The sequence below is a fragment of the Hydractinia symbiolongicarpus genome, chromosome 14 (genome assembly GCF_029227915.1).
Source record: "Hydractinia symbiolongicarpus strain clone_291-10 chromosome 14, HSymV2.1, whole genome shotgun sequence".
NCBI lineage: Eukaryota > Metazoa > Cnidaria > Hydrozoa > Anthoathecata > Hydractiniidae > Hydractinia > Hydractinia symbiolongicarpus.
In genome coordinates, this window is record NC_079888.1 from 18,126,535 (window position 1) to 18,140,540 (window position 14,006).

The 14,006-nt window shown below is 31.2% G+C and overlaps 2 protein-coding genes across 3 annotated transcripts in view; both read right to left on the bottom strand.

Annotated features, from left to right (window-relative positions):
* The window catches only part of LOC130626206 (protein polybromo-1-like), a 33,035-nt gene extending 24,574 nt beyond the window's left edge, over positions 1–8,461 (bottom strand). For both annotated transcript variants that reach the window (XM_057441314.1, XM_057441313.1), the window contains exons 1-8: positions 8,244–8,461; positions 8,039–8,072; positions 7,187–7,299; positions 6,704–6,772; positions 3,478–3,576; positions 2,218–2,306; positions 1,710–2,042; positions 34–103 (exon numbers count right to left, since the gene is read on the bottom strand). In XM_057441314.1, coding sequence (XP_057297297.1) covers positions 34–103; positions 1,710–2,042; positions 2,218–2,306; positions 3,478–3,576; positions 6,704–6,772; positions 7,187–7,299; positions 8,039–8,072; positions 8,244–8,321 — 885 coding nt within the window. In that variant the 5' untranslated portion in view covers positions 8,322–8,461. The remainder of the gene's footprint in view (positions 1–33; positions 104–1,709; positions 2,043–2,217; positions 2,307–3,477; positions 3,577–6,703; positions 6,773–7,186; positions 7,300–8,038; positions 8,073–8,243) is intronic.
* Positions 8,462–12,438: 3,977 nt separating this feature from the next.
* On the bottom strand, positions 12,439–13,977 carry LOC130625246 (uncharacterized). Its single transcript, XM_057440301.1, has 4 exons — positions 13,930–13,977; positions 13,589–13,594; positions 12,655–12,786; positions 12,439–12,600 (listed from the first exon to the last, which is right to left on the bottom strand). The coding sequence occupies exons 1-4, from the start codon at positions 13,975–13,977 to the stop codon at positions 12,439–12,441; spliced, it is 348 nt and encodes a 115-aa protein (XP_057296284.1).
* Positions 13,978–14,006: the final 29 nt, after the last annotated feature.

A 14,006-nucleotide genomic window follows, 5' to 3' on the forward strand; every position in this document is an offset into this window, starting at 1 on the left:
ATAAACTTCGTAAAACGTTTATCCACAGCTCACCTTAATTTTTGTTTTGATTTTTCCCAAAGATAATGGCCTTTTTATTACTTCATAATAGTCTGGATATGATCTGAAAATAAAGTATATAAAAATAAATAAATAAACAAAACACATAACTGTGATAAAACTATCATAGTGATACGCTGAGTCTGTCTGTTTCTGTCTCTGGCTGGCAATGTTGACATTTACTTTTTCCTTTTGAACAATAAGTGAGAAACTATATCTATATCCAAATTTGCTAACCGACAAAACACTTATTTTGACGGTATGCCACAACATGGATAAAACAGATTGATGTGAATGTTTTTAATTAAATTGGTGACGTCATGGCATTGCACTTTATAAGTTTAAGGCCAAACAACTTGAAAGCAGGTGGAAATAACAAGTTCATTTCCTGCATGGGTACCTAAGTACCACCAGGGACAAAAATGGGACTAATTTCCTAGAGCTGGGATAATTTACTTGTTTTGGAATCGTTAGGTCAATAACGTCATCAAAAAACATTTAAACCACAATATCTTAGTAAACATTTGTCTAAAGCACATGGTCCTATACATTTTCTAGATCAGATCTATTCAATGGACATAATTCCTAAACTAAACAAATTTCTACAACTCTTTTTTGCTCATTGTTGTCTTTGCCAATGACAGCAAAATTTTTAAATTCTAAAACTTCCAACTGTTTGGTAAAAGTGCACGATCCTTACATTATTTTGACCAAAGTCTGAAGTTCTACACAACAGAGGAAACAGGTTGGAAATGGTTAGAGATCGTCTTCAAGATTAATTTTTGATACAAAATTGAAACGATTTTCATTGTATGGAAATTTTTTTTTTATTTTTTTTTTACATCATTTCATAATCATATCATGAAACGAATTAAATGTTTCATATTTTTTTACAAAATGAAAGACTACGACAAATGAAACAGTTGTAAAAGTATTTGAAAACAATTTAAAAAAAGTTCCAAATCGTTAAATTATCATGTGTGATACTTTGTAAAGGTCTTAATAACGCATCATGAAAGGAAATGTTGAAACATTGTCAAACCAATGTCTCAATATTTCCTTTTAAATTAAAAAGAATATATCTCTTTGAAGCTAAATATTTCCGTATTTTGTTCTATAATGTCGAGAACACAACGCTATGAAACTCTAAAATTACAAGAAAACATTCCTACTAAGATTAAATATTGCTGTTTTTCGTCCTTAAATGACAAAAAATATCCCTGCAAAGATAAATATTGCCATAATTCGTAATAGAAACAACAAGAAAATGTTGTTCTAAAATCGGTAAAAAACGCAACAATTTTTTTGAAACAATCTTGGAGATGATCCCTTAAGAAATTCATAAAAAAATTTCATTGAAAACGGCGATGTCTTATTGCTGACATCACCAAAATTAAATTAACACTATTTTTCTACTTTTCTTCTGTCTAACTGGATTTTCTCACGGGCTTATTGACCAGTTATACTACATAATACTATTATCAAGGATTATATATCTTAAGAAAAGAAAAAAATAAGCAATATGATTGAGTTGTTTGTCTGTGCTAACAAGAATGCCATTATACTAGAAGTTTTTACATTCTCAAGTTGCTGACAAAAAAGCCACATTAAAAATCAATTTTTCTAAGTTGTTGCAGTCTGACATTGTAAGAGATAACTGATAATCTTACTTTCTCAAAGGCAATCTTAAAAAAGACGTAGACAGTTTCCGACCAGTTGCAGGATCCACAAAAGCAGCTAGCATATCATACAATAATGCAAACGGATTTGATTCAATACTTTGTCCAATAAGACCATCATCTTTAGATTCTGATGGAGATACAGCTTGAGAAGGAGATGTCGCTGCAAAACTTGACAAATCACAAGCTGCAATCTGATGACGCCGTTTTGTTTTCACTGGTGCAGGAGTCGTGTCTTCACTTTCTTCTTTATCATCTTCAGTAAATTCTGATACTTCAGATATTTCAGAATCTACAGATGTAGTCCGAGATGCTTTTCTAGATCTACATAAAAACAAATGATTAGGTTTACAAACTTTCGTTGTATTTTGTATACAGTAGTACTGTTCGTATACAGTAGTACTGTTTTATCTTCCCTCATGCTTGACTTTACGCTAGTCAAAAAGAAATAATTCACTTGGTATTTAACCAAATCAAAACACAAGATTAAAAATCTTACTTTCCTCGCCTGTTAATTTTCAACCCACTGGCAGTTCTGTTGAGTTCACTTCGTTTTGCATAATATGCTCTTTTAAGGCAAGTGGCATCCTGAAAACAAAATCAACCCTTAACATCCAAAGGACTAGTATTAAAAAAGCAACCGTTGTAATGTGAAGTCCTAGAAGTAGTAGCCCACATGTAGAATGTCAGGAGAACACAGAGAAATGGTCTACAGGGTAGGCTACATGAGGATGATTTATACAGGATGTTAAAAATGTTATTTAATTTGAAAAGGGTAAAATATAATTTGAAATTAATTAGAAATGCTTGAAACAAATAGTAAATATTTTTGCACCACATAATAAGTGTGAAGCTCTCTAGGAAAACCAGCCCCTTCGTTATTATGTAGTTCAAAAAATAAGAAATAAGGATTTCGTATTTTTCCAAATACAAACATTTTAAAAAATACAAAATTCATATATTGTTTTTTTAAAATAACAAGTATATATACGCTTATTTTTACAAAATACGAAATTCGTATTTCCTATTTTTCCCATGCTCAATTTTTTGTGATTCATGTTTTGATAACAATATAATTTTGAAATTTTATCTTCAGTGCCTTGCAAAATTTTCTATTTGTAACAAAGTATTAATAATGGATAAAAAGAAAACTTTAAGCGAATGCCTGTTGAGGGCATAGAAGCAATATGACCAGAGTCTGAATTACGACACAATAGAGGCAACAGGTTTAAATTCACAAAACATTTTCTTTTATATATGGTTTTGTACATCTCCATATTTTGGCATACAAATAGTTGTATTTCTTTCTAAAATAACAAGATGGCCCCGCAAAGCTTAAAAATCGCTATATTTTATCCTTACACAACGAGAAAAAGGTCTCTTTAAAACTTGGAAAACTTGCTGTATTTTGTTCTAACATAACAAAAATAAAGTCCATACAGAACTTAAATTTCTTCATAGTTATTCTTTACAGAGCTTTTCGTTACATAACGTTTTAGAAGCCTTTTTTATTGTGTTATCTAAATCATCCCTTAACGAACAAAAGATAGATATAGGTTTTAATCTTGCATGTGTTTTTATGTCGATAATTATGGTACTTTTATGATATATTTAAGGTGGATAATTTTAATTTTTGTATATACCTCAAGATGTTACTAATGTAACAAAAAGATTTGTGAAGAATAAAATATTTTACATAGGTGTTTTATGTTATTATTAACATCCTGTTTTTTTGTTTTACTTAATACAAAAATCTTACCTTTGATATCTGAGATCTTGGTTCATTAAAAGCATGAGCATTGCTAATTAAAAGAAGGATATCACTCTCCAGCTCGTCGATTGAAGAATAATGCTGCGTCTATGTAAATTGATAAAAGATATTAACTTAATTTTAGGTGCAAACAAAAAAACAAAACAAAATAGATTCCAAAAAAATTAATTTTATTTAAGGGCTGTACCAAAATATTTGTTTTGGAATTTATATCAATTTATTAAATCTTTATACTATTTCTAATAATATCTTCTTCATGTCATCAAAATTATAAATTTGTATAAAGTATGTATAATTTAAAATAAAGTTGGTATGTTATTTGTATAGGATCAACAAAGTCAGTTTTGTACTTAAAGTTTGTTTATTTTAATTGCGCTATTTTTGTTCAAAATAATAACAGAGTTTGTTTCGCTACATTAAAAGACAGGCATCTTCATACAACCACATTTGATGCTTTAAAAAGGAAATATGGCATTATTTTAGCTCCATACAATCATTTCATGGTGTTTAGGAACAACAATATTTTTATCATTTTAAATCAAAATATGGTGTTATTTTGTATGAAGATTAAGAACAGAATTGGAAGCAGTGATGCTTGTAGATTCAACGTTTGAATACGAAAATTTGAAGTAGGACAGAGTAGGAACTAGAGTTAGTATGTTCACACTAGTTTTGGTTATTCTCGGAATTTAAATTCAGGGAAGAGATTTGCCTATTTTAAAAAAATGTTCTGCTTTTAACATGATGTCAATGTCCATTTAATAAAAATTTATCTACAGGTCATTAATTAACATGGCATTTTCGCAAGTTAAGGTTAAAACTTAGCAGGTACCAAACAACAGCCTTTCTAAATCACTTCAGCACACGGCAAATGCCAAAATAATTTGAAAAAAAACAAACAATTTTACGTTGGCAAAATTTTTGGGAAGGCGAATTTGATATTCGCAATTTACAGAATTCTTCAATTGCCTTGGGTCTATCGTATATATATATATATATTATATATATAGAAGGGATAGATAGAAAGGAATAGAAAGAATTCCTTACATGCAAGAATTAAAAAAGTATTTGCTGAGCATTTTTCTTATTCATCCTAAATAGAATTAAAGTAGTTTAAATGTGAACAAGCTTGCTTAAGACACTGAAAATAAAATGTCCCCGTTTGTGCCGACGTGAAATTGTGGATTGTTGAGGCGAATCATAAAAATGAAAATTCACGTCGAGATATTTTTGCCAACGTGAAATCGGTAAAATACAGAAGCAAAACAGTATAATAAATATTTAAATTAGAAAGGCTTAAACAATAGGACTTTGCTGAGAAAAATGTATGTATATTGCTGCATGATTTCGACATAAATGGTGTTTTGAATATTAGATAGTGTTACATCACAAATATTTTGTCTAATGTCAATTTCATGTAGATCGTAACCACTGTTCATGATACAGATTTCACTTTGTGTGGTAAAAATACTTGTTTAAAAATATTTAATTTTTTTTTTTTTTAGAATTATTTATTCTTAGAATAGAACGGTATATATTCTTAAACTAGAATTTTTATTTTTAGAAACAGCCTATCCTTAAAACAAAATGCCTATTTCCAAAGTAGAACAAAAAAATATATTTTAGCATAGAATATAATCTATTTTAGAAATAGAACATTACATTTTAGAACTATATGTATGACATAAAGATTATTATAGTACGTTTCAGATAAATTTGAAGCTGAAATAAAAAAAAAGGGAAATTTGTAACAAACAAACCGAACGGTACATATGTTTATAATTTAGCATTTTTTGTCCATTAATATACAGATTTCTATCCTGTAACCTTAAGCTATTAAAGCTGTCGTTATTTTCTAACCAGATAGTTCTAAATAGCTGTTGTAGTTGTAGTGCCTATTCAGCAAGATTAGTACTGTTGTCAATACATATTTTCATTTGGACATTTAGTTTAATTTGGTAAAATTTTAGCATGTTATATTTGATTTCTTGATAGTAATTCTAGTAATTATTAAGTTTATAAATAGTACCTTATAATATATATCATATAATAAAATATTAAAAGCAGCAAAAAAAGTAATAAAAGTTTACAAATTTGTTCAAACTTTAGCATTTGCTGTCAGTCCGTTTAAAAGTAGTAGTATTTTTCTTAGAATTCTGTCTAGTTACTAACACATTTTGTTGTTGTTAACTTGTTAGCACAACTCTGACCAAGATATGATTTATTGTTACAGTTAAAATTGTTTTATGATCACAGCTTATTGGCTTAATATTTTAAAACATAAACGGAACTTTATAGTGTTATATTTTTAGCAATTATGTCACTTCAGTGAATTTGACCAGCTAAGTACTTTGGATCATAGAAATCATATACCGTATTTTCCAATATATAATATGCATATTATATAACCCGCAAACAAGCTTTTTAAGGGAACTACAAACCCTAGACCATTGGATAGCTCTCACCTTCCTATAACTCCCATAAAATTTTACTTACCCACATCTTGTTAACTAGAAAATTAATGAAAAACAATGTGTTGTGTTTATGTTAAAAATAAATGACAAAAAATTACAAAACTTAACATATAACCCGTACCACTATATAACCCGCACCAACAGTGGAAGTCGTAAAAATCAACTTATAACCCGCAAGGTATATACCGGAAAATACGGTATGTGAATATGAGACTTTTATTATCGGAACTGGGGACACTAGACACACTTTTAACATTTTCACTCTGTAAATTCTTTACCATAAAATTTCCCTTAATCTTTCTAGAAGTAAAAAAATTCATGATCATTCCGTCATTTAATGGAGTAATCTGTTACAGACAAAGACAAAAATGCTAAAAGATCAACAGAGGTTCTTAGTTTTTCTTAAAAAAGTGTCTCTTATTTATAAACATGATCATTTTTAAAAAGTTTGTATAAACTTTGTTTAAAACTTTTATTGAAATTGAAGCACTTTGTATGGCTTCATTTAATGTGCTTCATTAAATGAAAGCCATGCAAAGCTATATTAAGCCATACTTATTTTGTAGTGTTTGTATAATGACACGAAAATAAAAAACTACACACATTTTAAGACAGAACATTAGCCTACATGAAATGCTCAACTAAGAAACACAAAACCGCTTGCAAAACAGCAATTTCTGTAGAAAGACTACCTTAGGTTTAATAACATATCAAAAACTAAACATCTTCCTAAAAATTACCTGTATTCGTTTTTTGATTGTTTTTAAATCTATTGGATTCTCAATATAATCATAGTACACTGGAAATTCCTAAAAATAGATGCAAAAAAGATTACATTACACTTAGTCATAAAAAATTCAACTCCTCAACAACTTTTGAGACCATCCTTAAATTTGTTTAGGTAGTCAAGGATAATTGATTAAATTGTTTAGATAATCACGACATAATTATAAGATGGAAATCTTCATGTAAAGGATTTAAGATGCCCAAAAAAATTTAAACTGTATTAGCTTGAGGTTTCCTAAGCACATAACTTTAATAAAGATATATATAGCCCAATAAGAAAAAAGAGATTCGTTTTGTCCCAATCTATATGGACAATCACATTTTTTGGACTAAATGCCATTGTTAATTTTTTATTTCTCATTACATACAAGAGTTTTTAAGTTGGTAGCCGTCTTCATATTAAGTGAGTTTAAAAAAAAAAAATTCATTTTGCATACCTCTTTTGATGGCAACACATCAAACATTTTCCACAAAGGACGGTTTTCGTCATGATCTCTTTGTTTGTATATATGATCAAGTACTTCTTTGTAAACTGCTTGTGTATTCAAATCTAAAATTTTATTTACAAAAATATCAATAGAAAATTCAACAAAACTAAAACCCCCAAAATTAAAAAAACCTTTGGTAGAAACCTGGCACATCTAACTGAACTAAAAAAAGGATTATGATAATTCTAAGAAATGCGTTTAGAGTCATTTGTGCATGAAGGACTGTAAAGGCTTAATCTTGCGAAAAATCTGAACTCATTACGTTCAAGGTTGGCTGATTGTTTGTATAACATGCAATGTTTTTTATTTCCCTAAAACTACTTAAAAATATGTACTAGCTAATCTAATACTTAACATATCCAAATTTCGATAGAAAGGTTAACCACCTTGTGTAAAAAGCCACTAACCACTTTGTGTAAAAAGTTAATACTTTTCTGGTTTAAAATAAGTTGTAAATAAAGAGATTTTTCTTAAAATAAGTTGATTTTGCATATATATATTTCCTTATGATTATTTTAAAGATGTTATAAAATATCTAAATCACTACCAAAGAACAAACCAAGATGCCAAAGTAGTCCCCAGTTCTCAAACATGATTTAGATAGGTTATGTTAATTCCCTGATTTCTGACAATATGCTGATGCCAGCAAGAAAATGTTTATTTTAGAGTCATAAATTCATAAAGATTGTTCAAAAATAATTCATATAAATTCAAATAATTATTTTGGAAATGATGACATAGACAATCTCAAGCAAACAAAGGTATAAAAGTAGACAGAAAAAAATAAAATTAAAAGTAAACCTTGTCCTTCATCATCTTCGATTAATTTCTCTACCTAAACACAACAAATTATACCTATCAACAGCAACAACAAAAAGAAAGTTTTAAATCTATAGTAATAGGCATTCCAGTACTATGCTTGCTCAAATATTCACTATTTCTCAGAGTCCGTCGTTTGTTCCCTTTAATCATGCTTTAACTATAAAATCAATAAGATATTATTTACCTGTTTCACTTTCTTAGAAGAGTTCTGGTCTTCAGAGGATTCACTATCATCACGGCGAAGTTTTCGTTTAGGTGGCATATTTTTATCTCCACATTATAAGATAAGAATACAACTTATAAAAATAAAGAAACTCTCCAAAAACAATCTTTACACGGATGCTGTTTCCTGTGTTGCAACAGCAAACCATGTTTGCAGGCCATCTAGTAAGATATTAGGCAAGTGTGTGGTGAATCACATGTCCTAATTCTGCGTCTTAGATGTTTATGTTGATGTGATTTGAGAATTAAATTTGAGGTAAAATTAAATTAGAGGTAAAATGCACTTTGATACAAACAGACTTTATGGAAGTGAACTGCCAACACACAGTTTAGAAGTAAAATTCACTGTGCATGCAAAAACCTTTTGTGTTGGCTAATTTGTGTTTATTAACGGCAGGATATCAAGCTTTCTTAACCCAAAAGTCATGCACATAACTTGACAAAAAAAACATAACCAAAGATATACTGCAAAAGTATCATTAACAAGCTTTGTGTAAAGTTTGCTGGTGTAGATTGCACAAAAAAACTCAACACTCCTAGCATGTGACTGATAATCTTTCGCTAGGTCCAACAGGGTCTTGCATCGCAGTGTGTTGCTTAATGATAGCGGGGGAAACAAATGACAAAAGTTCTTCGAAAGTTGAAGGCGACATTCGGAAACGCTTAAAATAAAATTTATGATCGCGCAATTTTAAATCTCTCATTAATGTATGAAATTCTCCTTTTTGCAAACGTTCATTATGAATCTTTGTTATCCAAAATCACTTCTGTTGCAACTGCTTTTATGTTTTAATTGTTTTGGTTTTAAAATAATTATTTTCTTTTTGACAAGTAAAAGTTTGTTTACATTCACCCTTTTGAATTTGGCACCTAATGTATTTTGTCATGAAAATTAAAAAGCGAATTCGCCATCGACTTCGCTGTCCAATTCGCTTCCTGAAAATCCCCCTTCAGATGTATATAAATAATCAGGGAAATAGGATGATAATCTACCAGATTTACGCTGCTAGAGCAGTTTGTGTAGATAATCACGTAATTAGGAAGGTATACACTAGTAGTTAGTTATGTTTCAAGTCTAAACTACATACAAGCTATATTCTAATTTCAAGATCAAAATATACCTCTATCTGAAAATAAAGGTTTGAAAATAAACTGGTTCACGGCGCCGTAGATTAGTGGTTATATCTATACAAAAAAGCTCAACACTCCTTTTCAAAATTAACAAAGTCATATTTGATGCAGTTTAAAGTCCAATTCAATTTGAAAAAACTAACACGGGAAATTCTATGAATAAGATACATATTGCTCCAATACAAACTTTTTTGTCGTGCTAGAAATAAACCTTGTTCTTCACTAAACGTCATCCTCTAGTTAGTTTTAAAACTACTAAAAAAGGACGGTATAGTACTAAAAGGCACTGTAGTTTGTACTGTACTGTAAAGACACTGTAGAAAACTATCAAAACAGGTCAGTATGTTACTGAGGCACCACAGTTCACTTGAAAATTCTCAATAGAAGGTACAGTACTGTACCTTCTACAGTCTGAATGTACAGTACTGGAAAAAGGTTGTTTAACATATCGAGCGCGTAATGTGGGCGGACTCCCTTGATACGCGATGTACCGCGTTTATAATAATAAGAAAGAATTAAAACAAATTGTCACGATCAAGAATCTAGTATCGTGACAAAATCCGTCTTGATGTATCACGATGGTAGGTGATAATGAGAATAAAGATAAAGTTCTTTTAATGAGAATAAAAAGTTTTTTTATTTCAAACACATCTCTGCTCATCTTTTTTATTATTTTAAATAAGTGTATATTATAAGAAAATTTTTAACTTTCGTATTAATTAAAGTAATTCTAGCACCTTACTTTTTTAACATATTTTTTTTCTATTGCTGCTTTTCGTTCTTAAACTTTTAAAATGCGATCTCTAACAAAGCTTTTTTTGTCGGCGCTTTTCGTTCTTAAAATGCGATCTAAAAAAACATTTCTATCGCCGCTTTTCGTTTTAAAATTTTTAAAAGGCGATCTAAAAAAACATTTCTATCACCATTTTTCGTTCTTAAACTTCTAAAACGCGATTTCTATCAAAATTAAAGTTTCAGTCTTTGTTAAAATATAACAATTTCTTTATTTAACCCGCGCAACTAACAATGCCTTCTCGCTAGTTTATTTAGTTTACACGCAAAAATTTTATTTAATAAAATTATTAAACAATGGCCCTTCGTGTCACATTGATAGAGTTGATAAGATTTGCAAATGCTATTGGGAATAGTTATTTTAACACTATTTAACAATAGTTACGCGCAGTTATAATAAGCTATTTTTTCTTCAAGAATTTTTTGTTTATAACGCGCAAGTTAATGACTTACAAGACTCGCAAGATAATTAATAAGAACAAAAGACAAACAAATACCGCCTCTGAGAAAAAGGTGTGAAATTTGAGTGTTTGCGTACGCTTACATCTGGACTGTACTGTATTCAATTTGTATTTTATTTTTTATCCGACACATACATATATTTCAAAATTGCAGGAACATGAAAGTCAACAATTTGAGAAGGATTCGTTTATAAAAGCTGTAAGAGAACTACCTTGTTTGTGGGATGTAAACTGTCCAGAATACAAAGATCGAAACATAAAAAATAATGCTTGGAAGCAACTTTCTGTAATGTTTGGTGAGGAAGGTGAGGTTTTTTTGGTAACATATTTTCTAGACAAGATGTCTGGTCTATCCAAATAAATATTCTTCCCATAAGTTATTTCCTCATGATTTTTGCTCTATAAAAGAAGAAACAGTCTTAAGACGATTTCATTGATTTTCAAACTAACAATAACTCTGAATTTTGCCATAACTGTGAATTTTCCCTTACAATCAAATTAAGTTGTATTTTTTTCTAGTTGGGTTTCTGCAAAAACAGCTAAAAAACTTAAAGGATGCTTTGAAAAAATGTTTGGATAAACGCAAGTGTTTATCAAGGTCTGGTGCAGAAGCCTAAAGTCTTCCGAAATGCCAATTTTTTGAGCAGTTGGCTTTCCTGAATGAAAAGAGTGCTAATAAGCCTAGTAAAAGCAATATGATGTCGCCATCTTCGGAGTCATCAGCTGTAGAAAACACAAGCCCTTGTAGCAGCGTAAATACTTTCAGAGACCCAAGAAGTCATGTAAGAAAAGAAAACAAGACATGACTATACTGACTTTACACAGTCTTTAGTTGAATGTTTAAATTAATCAAGAAAAATCTTTTTGAGAACGACGAAGACAGATTATATTGTTGCAGCCTCATTCCAATCATGAGAGAACTACCAAATAAGAAAAAAATTGGCTAAAATTAAGATTAGTCAACTGCTGTTTGATATTCAGTACGATTAAAAAATTATAAAACAGATTAAAAAATTATAAAAACAGTTTTTATAATTTTTTAATCTGTTGTTCACAAAAAAAGGTTCATGAAACTCTAGAACTTTTTGCAGTTGTCATTACACAGCCCCTCTGGTGAATCAAAATATCTTCTAGAATCATCACGTACTTTATTTGCTTCACGAGAATAATTATTTGATCCTATTTGTGGTATCTGAGGAAGACTTGTATTGCCCGTGTTTTCTTTCCTCCAATCACTGTGTATTAAGCCAGAACTGGTTTCTTTGTCAGGAGATGGGGGACAGTAATTAAAATTATTTTCATCCGTGTTTGTACATACTTTCATCAGGTAATTATGCAATCCAACAACAGCCTTTGCTACCAGAATAACGCTTTCTGTTTTCGCAATTATTTGTCTCTGAAATACACGAAATCTTGTCGTAGCAATGACGAAAGTGTTTTCGATTACTCTCCTTGCTCTTAAAAGTCTATAGTTAAAAATCCTTTGATCTAAAAGGATGTTTTGATTCGGATAAGGTTTCATCATGAGTTTTTTTAAAACCAAACGCATCATCCACAACAATACATAAGGTAATACATTATCAAGGTCCTTACCAACAGTTTCTGGTTTAGGAATGTTGATAGTGTTAGTTTCAATCGCATGACCAAGGTGACTGTTGTTATATACACTGCCATCACTCTGTCGTCCAGAATCTCCAATATCTACCATCACAAACTCGAACCTGCTAAAAGCACTATACTATGAGTTTTTTATAATTAAAATATTTTGATCCACTATTGTGCATCAAGCGCTCCTAAAGCATGAGGGAAATTCCACTTAAGCTCAAACTCCTTAGATATTGTTATCCATTCTTGCTCTGTTGACAGTGGTTCAATAAACTTTTTTCCATCAGCAAGTCCCAAATAGATTTGCATGTTCAGGAATAATTTTGCTAACTATGGACTGAGTCGATAACTTGCTGCTATTGTGCACTAAGCATCGCCAGTTACTAGGTATCGCAACGTGACTGATAATCTTTCGCTAGGTCCAACAGGGTCTTGCATCGCAGTGTGTTGCTTAATGATAGCGGGGGAAACAAATGACAAAAGTTCTTCAAAAGTTGAAGGCGACATTCGGAAATGCTTAAAATAAAATTTATGATCGCGCAATTTTAAATCTCTCATTAATGTATGAAATTCTCCTTTTTGCAAACGTTCATTATGAATCTTTGTTATCCAAAATCACTTCTTTTGCAACTGCTTTTATTTTTTAATTGTTTTGGTTTTAAAATAATTATTTTCTTTTTGACAAGTAAAAGTTTGTTTACATTCACCCTTTTGAATTTGGCACCTAATGTATTTTGTCGTGAAAATTAAAAAGCGAATTCGGCATCGACTTCGCTTCCTGAAAATCCCCCTTCAGATGTATATAAATAATCAGGGAAATAGGATGATAATCTACTAGATTTACGCTGCTAGAGCTGTTTGTGTAGATAATCACGTAATTAGGACGGTATACACTAGTAGTTAGTTATGTTTCAAGTCTAAACTACATAGATAGATAGATAGATGTGCATATTTTACATGGCTAGCCTCACAAATATCGAGGGATATACCCTGTCTATTATTTCCAGGAGGGGCCATGGCGTAGATGGAGAGTCCTAGAGTATTTAATGCTCATTTTGAGCTACGCAGACCCAATTAGAGCCCGCGCTCTACTAGACAACTCCCGGCAACATCCAACGGCCCACACAGTGTGCCATCTTCCCAATTTCCCTCACATGGCTTGGGTTAACCCGGGGCTATGGTAACATTCACTCGCCCATGTTGAATCGCCGTCAAGAGGAATCGAACCCCGGTCTCCCGCACAGAGTACGAGAGCTATAACCACTAATCTACGGCGCCATCATACAAGCTATATTCTAATTTCAAGATCAAAATATACCTCTATCTGAAAATAAAGGTTTGAAAATAAACTGGTTCACGGCGCCATAGATTAGTGGTTATATCTCTTGTACTCAACATGGGCAAGTGAATGTTACCATAGCCCCAGGTTAACCCAAGCCATGTGAGGGAAATTGGAGAGATGGCACACTGTGTGTGCCGTTGGATGTTGCTGGGAGTTGTCAGAGCGAGGGCCCTAAATTGGGTCTGCGTAGCTCAAAATGAACATTAAATACTCTAGGACTCTCCATCTAAGCCATGGCCCCTCCTGGAAATAATAGACAGGGTATATCCCTCGACATTTGTGAGGCTAGCCATGTAAAATATGCACATCTATCTAACTATCTTCTTCACTGGTTCACAGCTAACCACCTGCATTACTTTGCCCATACTGAACCGCTGTTAATTCTGAGAGCCAA